This window comes from Maniola jurtina, chromosome 17, assembly GCF_905333055.1.
Source record: "Maniola jurtina chromosome 17, ilManJurt1.1, whole genome shotgun sequence".
NCBI classification, from domain to species: Eukaryota; Metazoa; Arthropoda; class Insecta; order Lepidoptera; family Nymphalidae; genus Maniola; species Maniola jurtina.
In genome coordinates, this window is record NC_060045.1 from 9,916,373 (window position 1) to 9,939,136 (window position 22,764).

The following is a 22,764-nucleotide window of genomic DNA, read 5'->3' on the forward strand; positions in this document are numbered from 1 at the left end:
GGTCATCAGCTAGTAAATAATAATACCTGCAGGTAATGGGTTTACATTTCAAAATTGTAAAACCAAACAATTTTGAATATACAAACCTACACTCATGCCAATTGCCACTAACAACAAGTTAGGTACTTAGTCAGCAAATGAGTGTGTTGTTCAAAGCTTCCTATTGGATAAATCATATTTAATTTGTTGTCAATTATCTCCCAGATATGGTAAACACAAGCGTTACAACTAAGATACCAGTCAATTCCTGCTAAACTTGTTAGCTATTAATTACGTCAAGAGTCAAGACATCTGGAAACTTTACAGTGGACGGAATTATACCTAAGTAGATACGTAATATAAAAAAACCCGCCAAGCTCGAGTCAGACTCACGCACCGAGGGTTCCGCCGTATTCTGACAAGGGAGGAGACTGTACTTGATAGAGTACCGTTTTGCTCAACAGAGAAAAGGGATACTTTGCGCCCGTGACTCCCTTTTTTGGAGACTAATAATTACAAAAACAGGTGTCGCTCTAACGTATGAGAGAACCTAGAATCTAGATCAAGGATAAACATGAATTTAATATGGATAACTAGCCAAAATAGATATTTGTATTAAAAACAACTATGATATAAGTATTGTTGATTGATAGTTTGGCAGATCACATTTTGGCTCATTAGATTTCCCTTGAACTGGACGTTTCGTATATTTACTTACAGGGATTTTCTCGTTACAAACCTAAGGCCTCATTCGCACAAGAGCTTTTTTAACGTCCGTTAAAAAAGCGTTCAAATAGAACAAATGCATTGCCAAGTATCTGTTCACACGTCAACGGTTTCTTAACGCGCACTTCGTATTTTCAGCGCAACGCCGGGTTTTAACGCAACGCTTTTTTAACGCTCGTGCGAATTAGGGCTAAGTATAGGATAGGTAGTAGGTACATTAGATAAAAAGCTGTGATAGCCTAGTGATTAGGACATCCGCCTCCTAATCAGAGGTCGGTGGGTTCGATCTCGAGCACGCACCTCTAACTTTTCGGAGTTATGTGCGTATATCACTTGCTTTAACGGTGAAGGAAACATGTGAGGAAACCTGCATGCCTGAGAGTTCTCCGTAATGTTCTCAAAGGTGTGTGAAGCCTGTCGATCCGCACTTGGCCAGCGTGGTGGCCCTTCTCACTCTGAAAGGAGAGCCATGTTCTCGCTCTGAAGTGAACCGGCGCGGTGATGGGTTGATCATGATGATTATGATGAACCCGAAATTTTTTGAGAAAATGTTTAAAGACTATAGATGAACGTAAATTCATGTGGTGATCGATAACATATTTTTTTTAACATTCATTTGGTAAATTGAGGCAACGATCCCTTCCTAACAAATCCAGCCCCTGTGAGGACAATAATACTTACCTCATTATCAACCTGTGGACGTCCACTGTTGGACATAGGCCTTCCCTGAAGAGCGCTACCACAACCGGTCCTCAGCCTAGCTCATCCAACCACTTTATATCGTCGGTCCATCGTGCTGGAGGGCATCGCCTCTACGACAGGCATGGCCTGCCCACTGCCACTTCAGCTACTTTATACTTAATAGGCTCCTATCTACCTAGATACTACATACTACCACAGCCTTGAAATATACTACCTTGCGTCAGCTTTCTCTTTACAAACTGTTCATCTGCTGAAGACAATTTACCTAGCTATGGTATCTACAATTTATACCTAAAAAGAAAAAACCCATCGACGAAAAAACCAAACCACAATACATCGACTGCCCTACTCGTCGAACCTGTCGAGTTTCCTTATTGACTAGCTATAAGCTATTGTACGTCTGGCGTCTGCATGATTTTTGGTTGTGTTTTCGACACACACAAAACAACATCATCATAATAATTAAATGAGCGACAGAGATACAAAATATCCTCACACATCGAACGGCAGACGAAGATAGCCGAACAAAAATCGATGTCACACGAATATAACCGCGCTCCGTACTCCGTGCAACCATTACCTCCCTACTATCTATATTTTGCTTTCGCTAAGCTCCAAGCTTCAGTCAGTCAACAGACTACTTTATCTTTGTGCTGCCACATCGCAAGCTAAAAGACGCAGTGTGAATATAAATAGTTACCCCCATTACCTATTCCTCGGCTGCAGGAGCGAATTTGTATTTACGATGAGAAAAATACGTTCCGGAGTGAAATAGTCCGAGCAACCATATTATCGTCTTTTTTATCTGACTGGTGAAGGACTGCCTAAAACTGTATAATTACTGTGTTATCTTCCCCGTGCGATGCTGGGGGAAAGTTTTGTTTAACAAGTTGGATCTGATCGTCAACTGGGACTTATTGCGAATGTGTATTGAAACGTTTATCGCGATCCACGGGCGCACTGCTATGCGCCACGATTTGGTGCACTTCATAAGGCATACCTCGTCTGATCACTTCTGCGAAGGAAGACTTTAGTTATTAAGGCAGGTAAGCGAACATACCATTCACTAATATTAATGTAGATGGAGCATAAAGGTTCGAGAATGTTGCCAAAGACTTTCCTATCCATGCGAATAGATAAATGATCACAATTACCAATAATGGATGATAATTGATTAATAGATTTAAGAATAATGATACTAGGCACTATAATAATAACATGCTTTTCTCACGAAAGCATTGTGTTGAACAGGGTTCGTGATGCGTTAACATTCTTTGCTACGTAACCAAACAACTATAAAAAGAAGATGGATATATAATTTAGAGATACCTAAGAAGGTATGAAATCTAATCTTCAAAAGAAATAATAGGACTTATTTTTACAACTGGAGGAATTATTATCTTCCTGATGAAACAGAAGTTTTGGTGGTTTAATAAACATCTGGATGGTTGAGTGTCTAAAATTAGCGCTGCGAAATCCAATAATGCATTGCAAACAGAAAACCTGTTTGGTACTATCTCATTACAAAATTACCACATTATTTGACAAACACCACCAATACGCTAACTGGTAGGTAACAACTAAGCAAGAACAAGGTAAAATATTGAGACAGGATAAGGCATAGATACCTACTACTAAACAATAACTACAGCTAAATCCAAATTCCAAACACTAATAAGCTCGACGAGCAAGTTTCGTAAAGAGCATACCAATGCTCGGCATTACATCCACATAAGTATTTGGATTTGCTTATAACTGCTCAAGTATTACAGGGATCTAGCATATACTCCAAGTTCGGTTATTTTCAAGCGCATCAGAATATTACTTATAGCTTTATTAAGTGAGAGAGATAAGACCCCGACACTAAATAACCTTTTATCGGCAGACCACATGCGGGTATAAAAAACACGCACCACATATCTGTTTTCCAATGCCCAACGGAAAGTTTTCTGATTTCTACTGCAAGACTTTAGCAAGAACGAATGGAAATGTATTCGCAAATTACGGGTCGTTTTGATTGCCACACACTACACACAATCAGGTTTTTGAAACGGCAAATATATGCTAATTAAGTAGATAAGAGGTTCGAATAACCTTTGCAGCTGACGATCATTATTGAAACATTCAGTATAAAACAGAAAAGATAACCGAAACAAGTCTTGTGACAGGTAGCCAGTAGGTACCTATTAAAATTCAAACCAGCACCAATATTTTGATTGTTTGAACTTTAAAACCGCACGACTCAAACTTTCATGACGAAATTATGGAGGTGAAGCAAAAACTTGCTTAGATAGTTAGTGTATCGAATATCGAAACGAAAACCACAAACATAAACATGAAAAAATGATAGCAAAACATTCCACTATTATAGCTGGCTTGCCCTCGCATTTAGCGTGTAAGTAATATCAAACAGTGCATTATAAAATCCAACACTTTGTTGACGTAAGTGGATCTTTGAATGAAACCGATCCCTGTACATAAATTATCAACACAAATATACAATCAATAACATTTAAGTATTTTTGAACTAACATTCGCCTAATATTTTACCAAGGTCTGCATATTGAACACTGGTAAATACCATAGATCGAATTATAACAAATGGTTAACCATTTGTTATAATTCGATCCAGAATGGTACCTTACTTACCGACTGCCAACAACACAGCGAGTTGAGTTTTGCGATACAAGAAAAATAATGATATAAAATATATATAAAAATAATGATATATATAAAATTACCTATCTAGTTATTTATCAAAGTGTAAAATTTATAGAATAAAATAATTAAATGAAATTGTACTTTATTTTACACAACTAAGTAAACAACATAATGTGTATGAGTATAACTGAGAAAACTATAAGTCGAACTACAATAGGCGTTGTGAATAGTAATTAACTACGTACTACTCACGATTATAAAGTCGTGAATCTTAATCAATTTTAAACTAGAGTTCAATCACTAGATGACGTCCGTAACAATAAACGCGACACAGTCAAGAATTTTATAATGAAGGCAGTCGTCGTATTAACTGATCGTATCCTCTGCTAAATATAGGTATTTGATAGAGATTTCAACACTCCACCATCTTGTGCCCTTGTACCTATTCATTGGCCTCCTGCAAATTTATGTCTTCTCTCCAATGGTTCACCTAGTAGAAGGTATTTAAATTTTCAGCACGACATTTTTCGCTTTGGTTTTGCCAATTCAGCATCTTGGACCCCCAACGTTTATTGGTGATCCAAATAATGAGACTATTGAACTATGTATAATGGTACCTAAGGTACATGACAGATATACAAAATAATATTTCTTCCACATTAACATAATAGGACCCGAACATGTCCCATTGCTATTTCTGCTTCAGATCTCGTTATATCGTTTCCTCTGATTTTACGGACCATGTTCACACAATAATATTAAGTTCATGAGTATATTTTAAGGGTAACAAAAGGTCTTACGCTTTTGTTGACTTGAAATAACAGCATCAACAAGACATCCGCGTTGTAAATAAAACGAGAGAAGCCAGTCAAACGAGCAACGAAGCTGATGAATAATGCATTATGTTTACTTATCCATCTGACGTCCATTTAGCCTGATTCAGCCAGTTATAAATCGCGAAACTGACGGAAAGTTGAAATATTTAACGTGTTGTAAATTAAGGTGGTTGATGAAAGCATCACAGAGCACGCACTCATAATATTATTATGTAGTATAGGTAGTATATGGTTGGGTTTGAACTGCGGAAAAAATCTCATCAATCAGTAATTTCAATAAATGAAATTATTCATTGTAACATTTTGAAATTTTTTAAGGGTGAAAGGCTGTCGTGCCTTAAAAAAATTCTTTAAAAAAGCAAAAATTTGTCACATAATACCTACCTGAGGAGGTAAAATAAAAATTAAATTCACTGTAAAGTATTATGATGGGCACACGAATTTTATCAGTCAAGTCAAAGGTTACTTAAAATTGGAAAGACGTAATAAGATATTAAAGTTACACGAATATAAAAAGTGGGATAGGTGTGACTTACTGTAGGTACGATATAATTTCATACAAAGTTACAAATGGTGCAGTTTACTTAGACATCGATATGAAAGGATCGTAAGATAGGGAAACCAAAGCTTAAACTTAAGCTTAGCTTAAACTTAGCTTTATTTAGATCTAAGCTTTTACATATTTTATATACGACTTCTATAATTCTGTAATAATATGGGTACATTTTGCCTGAAATAAAGAACATTATTATTATTATAAACGGTTTGGCTTTAGCATGAATTTAGAGTGAGCGGTAAGATTCCTGTTCAGGTCAAGGTTTACAAACACCTATAAGTACCTCTCTAAAACGTAGAGAGAAGAAAAAATCGCGCATTTTAATTTTAACAGGATGCTAAGTTGCTTCGCTAATTGCCCAATCTCTGGAAAGGAATCATGTAATTTTGAGAAAGCACTTTTTTGCAACAAAAAGACCATACTTATTACTTTCAAAATCTGTTGTAGTAGGTCTAGTAAACACGTTTATTCAATTAAAGTACAAAACCAGCAGTCCTACATTACAGTTCGCGGTAATTTTGTAACCGGAGTGCTGATCAAATGGAGTGAGCCTGTTGCATAAATATCATAGGGAACAAGAATATCAAAGTGACTTCAGTTTCATATTCTCGTTCCCTTATCTTAATTAAATCTTCAACTGGCTTCATGCGAAGGCCAACTAAAATAGCTTCCTGTAAAAATTTAAAATAATGTTTACGTACGTTAGATCAAAATTAGGTATACTTACATATTAATATTCGGACACGTGCAAATACGTACAAGGCTTGTAATTTTATCAAATTAGAGACTAATAATAATAATGAGTTGAACACTGTAATCAAACTCATACACAATAATGATGATGAAATAACCTATTTCATGGATAATGCTTGAATACTGGGTTTTCATGATGATTCGAGTACTTAAATAATTATAGTACTTAGCTAAGCACTAGAAAATGTCAGTTAATTTGTAGTTCATAAACTACGAACATTTCGAACGATAACCAGAAAATAATAATAGAAAATAACTAGAAAAATTATATTTATCCTTAGATTGCAACAATCTAATAACACGGGCAATGGACTGAATCATCAAGCACATAGTAAAACAACAGACACAGAATAAGTACATATTAAGGTCCCATAGGGGGATTCGTAGGTTAGACTAGGTACCCAGAATACTCTTTCGAAAACTGTCAGAAGCTTTTCGAGGAAATTGTGAACTCTCAATAGATCGTTTAGTAGAACTTCCTTGGTTGTTTCTGTTTCGGGTCGATTTATATGAATATTACGGTACGCTCTCTTTATTATGATTTATGATGTCTCTCAGTGTTATGCTAAAACGATGCGATGTATCCTTAGAATAAGGGGTGGCTCTCTTCTATAATCAAGGGATGTACCGAGCTAGTTAACCTTTTTGCAAGTAATATTTTGCTATAAGGTACGAATTATGACCATAAATGTTGAGTTAGGTATTCCTTCATCTGTGTAGGACATTGGTAGATCTTATTATATCTCTATAGAACAATAGCATCGATAAATCATGCAATGATCTTAATTGACCGTTATCGATTCAAAGTCTGAAATGACAATCAGCATCTCATAACTGCAGTCGTAATAGAGTAATAATAGTTAATAATATCATTTTCAGTCAGACTAATTTATAAACCGATATATAAGTCTATGCCGATAGGTAATATTATGATTAAGTTAAGAACCATCGAATACTTGAACAGCTTGTAAACTCAAACTATAGTTTTGGTATAGAACAAATAAAAACTCACATTCTATATCCACGATATTCACAAGATTACTCGTTTGCTCGCTATTTTTGTTAAAAAAAAACTCTCATTTCATTCGATTTTCGCTCAGTCGATTAAAAGTTGCTAGCTAACCTGAGTTCCACCTCGGATTCGCTCAGAGGGATTTCTGAGAGGAAAATCTTTCTACGTTATACTAAAAATCTTTACATACAAAATCTCATGTTTATAGTTCCAGCGTCCAGTCCAGCCTATTATTCGGGAGGTCGGGGGTTGGATTTGGATCTCAGGACTCTAACTTCGTAGTTTTAACGGTGAAAGAAAACAAACCTCATGTAGGTTTCCTCACAATGTTTTCCTGAGGGCTCTCCATAATGTTCTTAAAGGTGTGTGGAGTCTGTCAATCTGCACTCAGTCAGCGTGCTGAACTGTGCCAAACAATCCGTTTTCATTCTGAGAGGAGACCCGTGCTCAGTAGTGAGCCGGCGAAGGATTGTTGATGATGGTGATTTTCAAGATAGATTTTGTTTGTTTCAGATCGCTATTGATGGCGTTACTGAGCATCCGTGGTGATTGGTACTTGTATATTTGGCTAATATATTATCGCAAAATCTATTCAGCTGTTATATGGTTGCTTGGCAATCACTGTCGAGGTGATAAGAGTCGGTCCGTGATAAGCGCAAGTGCTGGCGGCCAGTCGCTCGCAAGCCTCCACAGAGTGCGCACGCGTCGCAGGAAAGCACAGCAGCTCCGCAACAAGCACGTCGTCGCACTAGTGAGGAGACCTTCGCTGAGGAGAATAGTGATGGCACCGGGAGCTAGCACTGCTCATGCTATGATGGAGGACAAGGAGAAAGCCCTCACCAATGGTAAGTCTTCTTTGCTTTTGTAAACTCTACACTGACAGGTATAAAAGTGTCTAAATGCTAAACAATAGGAGAAAGTGGAACTAAGGATTCGGAGGGATCAACGTGGAAACAATAGGACTAAGAACTTTTAGAACTTGATTTTTGTACAGTACAAATAGCCACCATTGCTTGCTAATCAAGATAATTTTTGTGCACACATTATAAAGATGGACACAAAATTTTCGCAGTCCTCAAGTATAGAAAAACTTGAATTTCACTCCAAGTTAGATCAATATTTTAACACAACCCGAGACACAGCTTGAGTTTTACTCAGGGAAGCCGAAAGTCTTTGTTATCGGTCGAGTGATGTACGTAAGCCAAGCAAACAAGGAAACCGGCGAATTTGTGCCCACGATTTGTACACGCTAAGTGCTTCAGCGAAAGTTTTGGCTGATGACTGGATTTTACACTGACTTCTAGTTCTAGCGCCTCTATCAGGGATAGCTTGAGCTAGCAAAATTTCTTCGGCAGTTACAAGATGCTCAAAACATACTTATATTCGGATTCCTTAATATACTCGAAAGTCTTGATGGAAGCATCTGCTAAATCGATTGCTCAGCTACTGAAAACAATCGCTCAAGCGGGTAGCCAATGAGCGTTCAGCCTCGAAGATATTTTAAGTTATTTGACACAGTTTCAGTTGCCATAAATATTTTAGCATATACCTTGCATATACTTGCTAACTGAATTCGCATCGTCAGCATTCTAAATTACCCCGGTATCAGTAGTTTTACCGCCTTTAAGGCTTGTTTCGTTTGACGTTTTTCACGCTTATTAAAGACATAATTATTTAGTTATTTTTATAACTCTGTTGAAGCGTGGTATCTGATGACGTGTAGAACAATTTGTAGTCATCAAAATTTATAAATGAAAATATGTAATGAAGCGAATTTAATCCAAATATAATTATATGAACAAATATTAAGTCAATATTGCGTTGCCACTATTAAGTGGGCGTTAATAATTAAAATTATCAATTTACCACTTTTAACTGAAGGTTGTGATGTAAATCGCTAAGCAATGGTTAAGTAAATAATAGCTATGTCGTTAATTCTTGATCATCTTCATTGTTTTAATATTGTACTAGCTCAATTTAAAGTTTTAATAATCTTAATCAGCCGCTTAATTTAAGCGTTTCAATTCAAATAAATCATTCCTAGATTTATTAGTAGGTACATCAGCTTTTATTCACGTGTATATCAAAGAGACAGTATTACCCATGGCAAAGTCCACACAGATATTGGCGTTGTACCAATTTTGATCAAGATTTTCCAATTTTGCATCATTTGAATTTCTCACTACTGAAATTGAAATTAATAGTGCAATTTCACCCACTCACTAGTAATATTGTATCTATATTGGTATATATCTACTTACCCTTATTGAAAGTCATCAGTTATGACGATAAGAATAAAATATGTATTTCAAACTTTGAATATATTATCAAAAGAACGTAATTAGATACGTGTGTTAATAAAACATGATATATCTAATTCAAGAGTCGGTAAGTTCAGGGCTATTTAAATGCGGAACACGTTTTGAACAATATCGCTATTAACAGACATAAAATATACAATAGGTAAGTACATAAAATAAGTACCTGTCTAATATTGTTCATTTATCGTGGCGCATTAATCAAATTGAAGTAGCAATGGCAACTTCATGGTATTGTGTTTAAAGTTCGTATGTAACGGTAAGATGAAGACATAAGTACTTAGTGACAAGATTAAAATTCGTTTCCAATTCTCTTTTACTGCCACTTTCTTAGAAGTTTTTTTAATATGTATTTAGGGAAACTTGTAACCGATTTCTAAAATATAAAAGACAACAGACGACACCCTTACTTGATCTCTTGAGTTACTGGATTTTGGATGGATCATTGACATCTTGCTCTTTGATGTACGTACTCGTTACTGTTTGTTAATGATCACGAATTTGTTTATTCTCGGATTTCCTTTTGTTGTAACGTTGTGGTCAGTCGATGCAACTTCAGTTGGTATTGGATACTCATCTACATTCCAATAATATTATACCTCATATTATATACCTACTAGTGTGATTTGTATTAACCTAGGTTGTCACACGTTGTGCATTGTAAATGGCAGATCGCCAAAAAGGCATCCCTTCCCCACGTGTTCAAGCAGTGTAAGTAATTGTAAGGAAATCGTCTCCTTGAGTGATATTTAGAGGTAATTGCCATGTCTAATTCAATAGCCTATATATGATCTTTAATTTGAAACAACGTAGTCTTTAGACTGTATAACCACCACCATAAAGAATCTTTCATCTTCTCAAAATATTACTGAAAATTATTGAATATACTTCCTGATCGGAGTCCAAAGAAATATTTTGATAATTCAGTACCTACTGTAGAGTAGAATAATATATTTACTACACCAGAGAGAGCATTACTCTTTCCAGTTTGGGTTGGTTAGTGATTCATATTATATTCTAGATATTTTCATTTTCACAAGAAAGATTAAACAGTTTTCCCACTATCTATGATATTATTATGAGGATCAGGAGTTCTAAGCTCGATTAGAAAATATTGGTGTAGAAATCGCAAAGGCCATGTAAATTCAAGTCCAACTTTGAGTTAAAAAGAATTCTAATTAAAATAGGCAATGAAATTGATGCGCGTGGATGTTGTTTTTAATTGCTTCAGGAAAATTACCATAATTTTTGCTTCATCATGGTTATGATTTTAGTGTTTTTCCAAATTGCACTTTTACCTTATATCATCATACGTAAGGTACCTACCGAGAGTTATACGGACTGTTACTACCGTCCTATTGTTCACATGATTATTACCTACTTACCGTTACCTACTGTTTACGTAATTTCTTATTGATTCATTTACTTATATCTATAACAGTTAAATCATTAAACACGAAACTTGCTGATTTCTTTTTGATATTTTCAAAGTCACAGATAAGAGTCACAGATGATTTTTTTCTATGAATAATTACTTAGCAAGTTAAGAAACTCTGCGATCGCCTTTTTCAAATGTTCTCTGTTATGGTGCTAATATCATGCTGTGTAAAACTACCTACTACCAACTACCTATAACAATTGAACAAGTCTATTAATACATGATTAATACGCATCCGAAGCCACTTAAATAGAAACAGAGTGTCAAAACATTTGATCCTATTGAAACAAATTGAGTTCATCAACACAGGCCTCAATGCGCCATTGCAAAACGCGTGTGACGTCACAACCACGCCCCCAGCAACAAGGCCGCCTCCAAACTGTGGCTGTGGTTATCTCTCTTATAATGCTGTTATTGTACTTATACCTACGTTAGTAATTATTATTATATCTTCAGTAGATATCATATATTTTTGAATAATAACGATAATATCACTTTAGCAACACGTCGATTGTATTGTACGGTTGAATTACGTAGCATGGGCTGATTTTGTTTAACTTTTTTTTTTTTTTTTGAGGGGTTGCCTTATCATGCGATCAGTCGGTGGACTATGAGCAGATTGGTTGGAGGAAGTTGGCGTTCATTAGGAGAAAACTTCCCCAGCGGGAAAACTCCATAAGTCTCAGCTAAATGTCTAGTATATGCTTTCTCTTTAGTCGACGGATTGCCTGTGGCATTGTCAGCTGCACTGCCAGGCGATTTGGGTGGTTAGTAAGCCTTGTTTTGTAGTTGCAACTATAAGTTAGAACTTCTTCCTTTACTGTGTTAATGTTTAACTTGTGTTTCATGAATTTCCGATATTTATAGGAACCATGGCGCGTTGGACAGTTGTTTCAAAATATAATTTTGAGCTCTTTGTATAATTTGAATATTGGAGTTGCATGCTGATCCCCAAAGTTGTATGCCATATGACCATATTGGCTTTATTATTGCTTTGTATATCAGTAGCTTGTTGTCTAGAGAGAGTCTGGAGTTCCTTGAGAGCATCCAGTACAGTCCTCTATATCTATGATAGATCTCATCCCTCTTTATTTGGATATCCCTCTTTGTTTAACTTTTAACATCATTAAATACCTACCTACACTATAGATATAACTGTTATCGTATAGTAATAAAAATTATTTTTGACGAACTTATCACTATTAACTTTTAAACTTAGAACTTTATAGGCAATATTATTTTTCAATTTCATCATACTATTTGCTTGAATATTCGGGGCTAATATTTTAATTGTTTAGTTATTCTAAGACCAGTTTATAACTAGGTATCAAAAAAATTGTGGTTGATTACGATTTACGATCAGCTTGCCGAAGGTCTAAGCGTATTTTAGTTCCTGTTCCATTAAAAACTTGTTAAAAAATTGATCATTAATGTTTCAATCTTTCGAGTTCTTCAATTGCTAAAATTAAATCAAAATTTTTAACTGAACGACCAACGTTTGGACAGTGTTCTATGAGACAAAAGCCGTTTGCTTGATCAAGCGTGCTTGACGGGCGCATCAAGCAGCTTTATCAAGCAAAACAAAGCTACGTGTTTAACGTCAAGTCACTTGACGGTCTCGGCAGATCTTTACGCTGCATAATCAATATTTGCCACCAGTATTTGCCATTTAAACAAGTGTAAATTAAAAATTTATACCCCCCGACAAGTGAAGGTTACAGTAACTAGAAAAGAGCTGATAACTTTCAAAGGCTCAACCGATTTTCTTAGATTATAGCTAAGAACACTCTCGATCAAACCACCTTTCAAACAAAAAAAACTAAATTAAAATCGGTTTGCTAGTTTAGCAGCTACGATGCAACAGACAGATACACAGATATTCACGTCAAACTTATAACACCCCTCTTTTTGGGTCGAGGGTTAAAAAATATCAAGTGCATCAACAGCCGCTGGAACTGTCACAATCAAAACTGCCGATTTGAAGTGCATTACGCAATAACCCCTCCTCCAAGTTTGACGAGTTCAAAATGTTCAGATATCATTATTATTTATGTTTAGTTCGCGCTATCATGCCCTTTGTGTAATCAGTGGGTGTGGTGTGGTCTATTATCGTCAATGTTCAACCGAATAAAGCTTTGTTTGAATGTTATTAAAGCGATTACAATTTTACTGTTATTATTATTGTTGGAAAATTCTGCATCAATGGTTTATTGCTCCTTGTCTTCAAGATTAACATAGGTAGGTGCTTACGACCTGTGCCTTTATCATTATGTATTTATTGTATAGGTTAGTTATTCTTCATTGATAATAAATATGTAATTTAGCAAAAGATTAACTAAGGGTTTGGTAGTCAAAGAGTTTGAACGAACTTCTTAATAATCACCATTACATCCATCTTACCAATTTTACAATTTACAATCAATTGTAGACCTATTAACTACATATTTTGAATAAGTAACTGATTTGATATTTTGATATACTTAGGTAATTTTTAGTAAGTATCGTTAAAACAACAAATTTTCTGAAGTAATCTACAGTATTTTGGACAAAAGTATCTTATAATTAGGTACGTAACTATTTTGCCTTAATTAAATTGTAATCTAGGTAATTGACTTTGATATATTTTTGTCCGAAGAACCTCATAATTTACGTAACTCAGGGCCCATGGGGATCATGGATATCATACCTACTTCTCTTTAAAGCTACGAGGGTACTATTAGGATACGCGCCCTGTTACTATGATGTAAGGATACCCAGATACTTCTCAGTAATTTTCTAGACTGATGCCTTGGCATGAGCAATTAATAATGAGTGCAATTGCACGTGTTTACACGACGCGCCCGCATGAACTCTGACGTCTTTCATTCACCCCATTAGACCCATTAGACGATGTCACAACCTGGTATTGCATAATGAATTGACGGACCGAATGCAACTACTGTTTGACAATTGGTAGTATTATATTTTACACTAGCCGATGCCCGCGACTTCGCCCGTGTGGATTTAGGTTTTTCGAAATCCCGTTGGAACTCTTTGATTTTTTTCCGGTGTAAAAAGTAGCCTATGTGCTAATCCAGGATATTATCTACATTCCAAATTTCAGCCAAATCCATCCAGTAATTTTTGCGTGAAGGAGTAACAAACACACGCACATACACACTTTCGCCTTTATAATATTAGTGTGAAATGTGATTAGTGTGAAGTGTGATTGCATCTTACAGAACTAAGTTTTGTAGTTTTTTTTTTTTTAAATTTATTTAATCAAAAAAAATTTAACAAAGGAACTATAATATTATCGCTCGCCAAACTGGTGGGCCAGTTTGTTGGCGAGATCAAACCCTGCCACTAATAATGCCGATTGGTTTTTGTCAAGGCCTTGGAAAAGCTCTCAATCTAGTGCTCTTACAGATGTCATCCCTTCGTTATTTTTAATTGCACTTCTACGCATCGTCACGCCAAAGTTTTAACATTCAAGTTCAATTGAAAAAAAAAACTTGATCAAGTAATTAACACATTTTGAAAGTTGCCTTATAACTAAGTAATTTTAACATAATATTTGTAAAACAAGTGGCAAATTAAATTTTACTTGTGGTGATACAATAGAACGATTTAGTTAACGATTAGTGGATTTTGATCTTTACATCTGATTAGCACTTAATTACCTACGTCGAATCTAAATTAATGAAAGACAATAATTCATTGATTATCAAGTGATTATCATCGTCATTTTTATGACTTTTGCTGTTTTTATGTTGCTGCTGATTTGTTTTAAAAATCCTGTAGAACCGTGATGATTTAGAATGAAAATTAAATATTTGATCTGCAACGCAGTTCCTATGATGACAAATTAATTTATTTTCAAGTTTCGTCTTTAGTAAACGCTTCCTTATATATTTTATAATGTTGGTTGGTGATCTAAAATCGTCCGCTTTTACGATAACGTTATGAGTTCTCAGTCTGCATTGAGATCACGACACTATACTCGTAAATAGCAAGTCATCTGACGTGCGTTAATAGATATTTTTCAAATTCGCTTAGTAACTAAGTACGTATCAGTCCAGCAATGTTATATTATAATATCAAAACAAACCGAACCTCCAAGACTTCTAGATAAATAATAATCAACGTGGAATATTACTACAAAGCAGATAACTAGTAAATTACTTTCATCATCATGTTCATGTCAAATGATAGAGTAGTCACTAGTCAGTGTTTTATAGATATTGAAGAGTAAAAAACTGGGCAATTGGATTTAACCAATACAAATTTTTTTTTTTTTTTTAAATTGAAAGTTATGAATAGTGTTAGGTACCTAAGCATTTTATTTTCTTCCATCGCTTTCCTTGCAGAAACGCTAATACAGGTAATTTGTCCTTTTTGCAATTAAGAATCAGTCAAGACTCCGAGTTGTTTGAAACAACTTCAAAAAAAAACCGGCCAAGTGCGAGTCAGACTCGCGCACCGAGGGTTCCGTACTCGGCTATTTTTTCCGTCATTTTGCACGATAAATCAAAAACTATTATGCATAACAATAAATAAAATTTAGAATGTACGGGTAAAGCGTTTGATATGATACCCCATTTGGTATAATTATTATCTTACTTTGAAAATTTAAACATATTTTAATTTTTTTTTCAACGATGTTACCCCAAATTCGCGGTTTACAGATTTATTCCTTGTGCTATAAGACCTACCTACCTGCCAAACATGATTCTAGGTCAATGGGAAGTATCTTATAGGTTTTCTTGACAGACACGACGGACGGACGGACAGACAGACAGACAGACAACAAAGTGATCCTATAAGAGTTCCGTTTTTCCTTTTGAGGTACGGAACCCTAAAAAGGGGTTTAATTTAATTTAAATATAATTACAGGAATCCTATGGAAGCTTGCGATTAAATTAATTTAATCACCGTTTAAATTTTGAAATACGAACAACTCGGCATCGTAGATCAACATCTGTAGGTCCAATCAGATAAATAGAATATTGTGTCTAGTAGATCATAAATCATAATACTTAAACATCAAAAAATAATTCCTTTCTTTACCAGAATCAATTCTATTTCTAGAAGTTTGTTCCGCAAGCAATAAATCATCTTTGATTACCCATTCACCCATCAGCATTTTCAATGAGACAATAGGTAGAAACAACAAACGATTACATCACAATGAATAACGATTTGTAAATAAAACTTCTTGACACATATTCATAGGTCTATTTAACTTCTTAGGTCTCAACTTTCGATCTCGAGTCTCGAGTAGAAATAATAATGTTTCCTTGAACAAGTGTCCAAAGTCCATAAGCATTGGCACGCGTACGTTCACTGTGCTTCGAGCCTCTGTTAAATATACATAGTTAACTACTAGCTGTGCCCGCGACTTCGTTCGCGTGGAATAGTGACTTTTCGGGCAGCATATACTCTGTACGTTAAAAATGTTCGCCGCTTTTTTATTTATGAACCGATTGACATGAAATAAACACTAAATGTTAAGTGAAGCTTACTACAATATATTAGTAAAAACCGTATCTAAATCGAATAAGCCGTTTCTGATATTAGCGTGCACAAACACACAGACAATCAGACAAATAGACAAAAAAATATTTAAATACAATTTCGGGTTCGGCATCGATATAATAACAACCCCTGCTACTTTTTTTATATATTTCCATTGTACAGACACCACTTTTCTACAATTTTATTATATGTATGTATAGATGTTTATTTCAAGCGAAGTCGCAATGATGGGCACATGTATAATTCGAAAAGCCGATAGACGTTGAGTTCTCAAGTTGATAGATTTTTAGCGATCTCGGGACCGGAAAGCCCAGCGTTGGAAGACGTTGTGAGGACTAAATTATATTAAAAATATAACGACGTGTAAACGACGCATAAAATTATCTATAATTAATAATACATGCTTAGTACATTTCCTAGAGATTTACGCAGATTATGACGCCACGTGTTTTCAATCTAGAAACGTAATCATTTCTGTATAAACTATATAAGTTATATACTTACCTATATTTTTTTTAATTTTTTTTTTACATTTATGGTAATGGTGAATAATTATGGTGGTGACTGGTGCCATTATTCCATGACTATCGCCAAATCTCTAGTATCTTTTTTGCGGGTTTTGAAGATCGTACTTGATAATTAGTTAGTAGTATCGTTCGACGTAAGCAAACTGTTGGTTACACAAACTATGCCAAATTATCATCTTGATCAACCTATCCCCGGCCTACTAATGAACAAGGGTCTCCTCTCAGAATAGGAAGTAGAAGGATTGGCAGACTTTACACACCTTTGAGAACATTATGGAGAACTCATGCGGGCTTCTACACGATGCATGTTATAATTAATATACTTATATGTTAAAAACTGGCCAAGTGCGAGTCGGGCCTCCCTCTTTTAGGATTCCGTGCATAATTATGAACATCATTAATTTTGGGTGTATTATATATTAACTCTTTTCCGAGCTAGAACATTGCAATAAACCGTTAAACAAAACCCCAAAAATTGTTCGTTTGTTTTGGTCACAGGTTAATAATCGTTGTTTTCAGTATATGGTACATATCTAATATGCCGAAAATTCATGTTCCTAACTAGTTTAGTTTTCGAGATAGCCCCTGTAACAAAAATGGTCTAAAACTGACTACTTTGACAGCCCCCGATTTCCTTATTTTTTTAAGTTTTTTTAAAAATACCTATATTCTCTACTCAATGAGCTCTAAACAATGACATATGCTAAAGTAAGAAAAAAAATCTTTTTCATGTATGTGGACTCTGGGAGTTCCCCTTGACAAATAATTTTCTTTTCTAATTCAATATTTGGTTTTGGGTCAACGTTTTACACCGAATACCAAAATTTCAGGTTTGTAACTCATTTCGTCTCGAGCTGGAGACCTACGACACGCGGACAGACAGACAGACGGACAGGAAATTAGTAGCGTTTTTCCCTTTGGGTACGAAACCCTAAAAATTACAGAACCTTATCATAGCTTTTATACTGCATTGACACAGGACAAATGTTTACTTGCCGCTACCGGCCGCTACGTTGCCAAATCAAGGCGTGGTCGATTCTCTGACGTAACAGTTTGTTTTGCTTTAAAAACTAACACGAAGGCGCGCCACTATAAAACATTTTTATTGGTCGATCATGTCTGTTTCAACTTTCAAGACTTGTTTTCCACGTCCGTGCTGGTTAACGTATTTATAGGTACACTAAATGTCTTTGCGTGTAGATTATTTTCCTCCTTTCCGTTCTATCTTTTATTTCATTTTGTTTCAATTTTTCGTAGACTCTCTTCAGCGCTATCCACCACCCACTTTATATGTTTTCCTTAGCCTTTTTACCCGACTGCGGCTAAGCCAAAAGGAACGGTTATGATTTTAGTAGTCTATGTATGTATGTATGCATGTATGTATAATATGTATGTACATATGTTTGTATTCAGATTCTGTGTGTTCCACTGTAGCGCCTAAACTACTGGTTTACCGATTTAGATGAATGAGGTGTCAATTGATTCGTTGTAAAGGTCCGGGTGACATAGGCTACAAAATTGACCTAACGGATGTTACATCAAGAAAAGTGGGGTCTAGATTTTTTTTTGCTATTATATCGAGTGGGATGTCAAGAAAGAGGTGAAAATTCTAAGTTCATAAATATAAATGTTCACAACATTAAAATATACCAAGCGACAGAAAAACAATTTTACTATAATATTTCAGCGTTTATTAAGACAATCGCAGTCGGGTTTGTGTTTTCAACTTTATCTTGTTTCTACATGTCTCATTCACTGCAGACTGAAACTGCGTACCTATACCTACTCATGTAACTGTAACCCAGCACATAGTACATGCATTGTCTCAATCCATCGCAGGTTCGCTACTGAATGCGGGTCTCCTCTATGAATTAGGAGGTTAGAGAAGTCTAGGCCACCACGTTGGCCAAGTGTGGATAGACAGACACACCTAGTACAGTCAGATTTAATATGAATCATGAAATCATTGCTACTGACGCGACGCTGACTATACTTTTCACTCGCATAGAGCGTGATAGTGCCAAGCCTGCGTTTATCCATTGACGGAATAACTTATGATAAATTATATTATGATTCCAATGAAAATCATTAATCGCATTGGCCCTCCATAATATCCGCAATAGGTCAAGTATCAAGTAATACACAAGTAAATAATATTATTTGTGAAGACTAAAGACTTTCCCTATAAATAGTTATGCGCGGAAATGTCGTTTGCATTGCCAGTTAATGAGTTGGTGATTAATGTTGTATGAAATATAGTGATTAATAGAAAGTAATTTGATTATTATACTAATATAGACTTTTGTGCTCTAGATATAAACACATCTATAGTTATCATTATCATGTGTTTCACAATGAATTACGCTTACAATCCACGTAAGTTTTTGTGTACAATCACAATTGAAAGTTTAACAAATTGGTGTGAATCGGCCTTTAATCTAAAAGTTTTGTTTGGCATATATTTTATTCGGTAAACTGGAAGATATTATCTTCATCCAATGTTTTCTTGTTTCAACGTAATTTTGTCGTTGTTGCAGTGTCCATGCGCAGGCGTCGCATCAGCCAGTTCGCGCCGCTGTTGATCGCGCTGGTCGGGCTGCCGGCGCGTGGCAAGAGCCAGCTGGCACACCGCCTGTCTAGACACCTCAACTGGAATGGGGAGAGCACTAAAGGTAACAATTTCACTTTTGTATGTATGTGAGAAGGGAATTTACAAAGAAAATCTGTCTTGCTGAAGGCCATGAAGTCTTTCCATTAATCGCATAATGATAGTTTTTTTTGGTATACCTAATAAGGCGATAGGTTTTTTGTATAATAATTCGCGAGACAACTCCGCGGCATGCGTGTTGCGAAACCTGATTCAGATTCAGATTCAGGTTACCAGGATCTCGACTGGAACTCGATGAAGAGAACGAGATTTCGACTAGGTTTTCACTTATTATTAGATGTTAGTGATATCGTGGTCTTCGAAGCACGGAGGAAACGCGAAGGACGACTTGCGTCGATTGCGTATTACCGTGATTGCGTGTAATACGATCACTTTGGAACCAGAGTTCCAAACTCCAAAGTGGTCGCACTACACGCAATCGATTGATAGACTTTGAAAGTTGTCCCTTGAGACGTGTCAAATTGAACGACGGTGGTACGGTTATCCGGCTCCAAGAATAAATTCTATTGAATTAAATTCAGTGCTTCAATTTGAATGTGGCCTTACAATGTTTAAAGTACCTCAACCTACCTACGCTAAAATCGACATCCTTGTTTTTATGTAGAATTGCCAAAGTGTTTCAAGATTTAGAAATTATTATTGTCATCAGCTGAAGGCAACCCACAATGCAGAATGCTATTTAATTGAATTCATTTGAATTGTTAAGAGTAGACGTTGAAAAGGCATCACTTTATAATTCTATTTGTTTTCTTTTGTAAGTAGGTACTTTTGGCCGTCTCTCGCTTTTACGGTTTTTATTATTCGAGTCATGTTTTATTGAATTCTTAATACACAGTAGACTAGGTACCGAATGTTTTCCTTTTTAAACTGATCAATATAACAGATAAGGAGAGGCTTGATTTATTGTCATGCCTTGACCCGCTTGAAAGCGTCTGTTAATCTTGACTCGTCTGTCATTTATACCTACTCGTATTCAGCACTAGGCCGATAGGCTGTCCTAGATATTAATAAATACGTACGTAAGTACATTGTATTATTCAATGTATCTCGTGTCAATAGACCTAGAAAACGTGCCTACGGGTAACCTACAACTCATCTATACAGTAGGTAGCTGACCAATGTCATAACTGGCTGGCTTTTATTCAAGGTTTTAATTTATTTTCAAAATCTTTAACGAAAAACAATTATTTTTTACAACACAGTCATGTGCTCTTTCTTCATTGATGCCGAATTTATTAGACTTCTCAGAGGATGGAGACATGCCCAATTATATAGGTATATCTTAGATTCAAAATATTATAGTGTTCATATTTTTCCAGTTGACTTCTTTGTGCTTTTGCATCTGAACTTTTATGGTTGTCCAAAAATTGATTACTTATAGAGAAATCATAAAGTTAGCCTTTTGTAAAAAAAATCGTGTGGAATGCGCGTACTATGCGCTTATAAAATGCATAGTTTCGCATAGCACTCTCGATGTATCCTAATTCGCACGTTATTAAATCGCATGCTACCAGATCGTGGCCAATAAATAAATGATCTCTCGCTATTTTAACTTTTGTGATGCGCACTAAGAGTTTGCCGCCCAAATTACAAATTTATACAGGAAAATTACAAAACAGAAATATATCATGCAGACTACAGTATCCAGAAATAAAGATTGCTCATCGAAATTTAGACAGAGATGATCATCAGCTTCAGCAGCTTCGTGGAGCATTGTCTCTGTCATTGCGACTGACAACAGAGCGCCGAACCGTCATTTATGTGTGAGTGATAGAGACGACGCTCTACGAAGTCGAAGCTGCCGATTATCTCTTTCTAAAGCTCGATGTGTGATCTTTATTGGCTAAAAGGCTCTTAATAAATGGGAAAATTCATCGTTCCAATTTTGTTTCAGTTTTCGACTGTAGTGAGTACCGACGTCGCCACATGGCACTGTACGGTAGCCACGACATCTTCCGCGCAGACAACCTGCAGGGCTCCGCCATCCGCCGCCAGAGCGCGCGCGAGGCCGTGCAAGACGCCGTGCTGTGGCTGAAGGACGGGAACAGTGTTGCTGTAAGTGAAAACACATGCACATGGCATCTTCTGCGGGGAAAACCTGTAGGGCTCCGCCAACCGCTGCCAGAACTTGTACAAGACCTTGTAGGACTGTGGCTGAAGGACGGGTTGGACTAAAGGTTGTACATGACAATTGACAACACATGTAAATTCTTCCCACGGAAAACCTGTGGAGCTGCATCATCCGCTACCAAAACGTTTGCGAGACTTGCAGGATGCTGTGCTGTGGCTGAAGAACGCGAACAGTTACTGTAAGTGAAAAACATATTAAATTAACTTAGGCTTTATAAAGTTCATGGTCACTAACTATGGGAGGTCTGATAAGGAGCTTAGACTCTATAGTCCATTACTCAACGGATAATGCGGTGAGCTATGGTCGGAGTGTCCATACAGAAATGATTAGATTAGTAACTAAAGCTAACGACAGCTAAAATAGAATGTGCAGGGCATATTATGGCCACGACTACTAATAATCGTTGGTTTGCTTACTCAAACGAGAAAGTCCAGTGTTGGTAGGCTCCCCAATATGCACGTGAATAAGACTGGGTCTAAGACCAAACAGTGCTTTAATAGTTAATTCCACAAAAAGATAAATTGCAATGAATAGTGTAAATTAAACGGAATGTAAATATTATTGAGAAACGATAGAAATAGTGGATGTTTAATAAACTCAGAATAACGATGCCAAGTGTGGATCTGGAAACGGAGAATTGACGCAAAGAAATATGCGTTCAAATCAATATCGGTATGTTCTAAGGAAATAACAAAATGTTACTTATTATACGTTAATGCACATTTTACGAAAGGCATTACAGATTACTGCCAAGATTATACCTAGCACCTTACCTAAACTTTAAAATATACTGGAAGTATTCCAAAGTCCATTGAGAATACATCTGATTTCATCTATAGACGCATGAACTTTGAGACGATAAGAAGAGTTTTTGAACCTAAATAAGATAAAGATAGAATATAAAAATTCTTAATCAGCGTCAGTGAAAAAAGACAAAATT

At 35.9% G+C, this 22,764-nt stretch overlaps 1 protein-coding gene across 4 annotated transcripts in view; it reads left to right on the plus strand.

Annotated features, from left to right (window-relative positions):
• The first annotated feature begins 1,964 nt into the window (after positions 1–1,964).
• LOC123874021 (6-phosphofructo-2-kinase/fructose-2,6-bisphosphatase-like) overlaps positions 1,965–22,764 on the plus strand; it is a 31,808-nt gene continuing 11,008 nt past the window's right edge. Inside the window, exons 1-4 of one of the 4 annotated variants that reach the window (XM_045919164.1) lie at positions 1,965–2,453; positions 7,739–8,070; positions 19,563–19,697; positions 21,588–21,748. In XM_045919164.1, the coding sequence (XP_045775120.1) occupies positions 7,749–8,070; positions 19,563–19,697; positions 21,588–21,748 (618 nt within the window). In that variant the 5' untranslated portion in view covers positions 1,965–2,453; positions 7,739–7,748. Of the gene's footprint in view, positions 2,454–7,738; positions 8,071–19,236; positions 19,402–19,562; positions 19,698–21,587; positions 21,749–22,764 lie in introns of those variants that run through there. The other 3 variants (XM_045919165.1, XM_045919166.1, XM_045919167.1) reach the window with 3 other exon arrangements.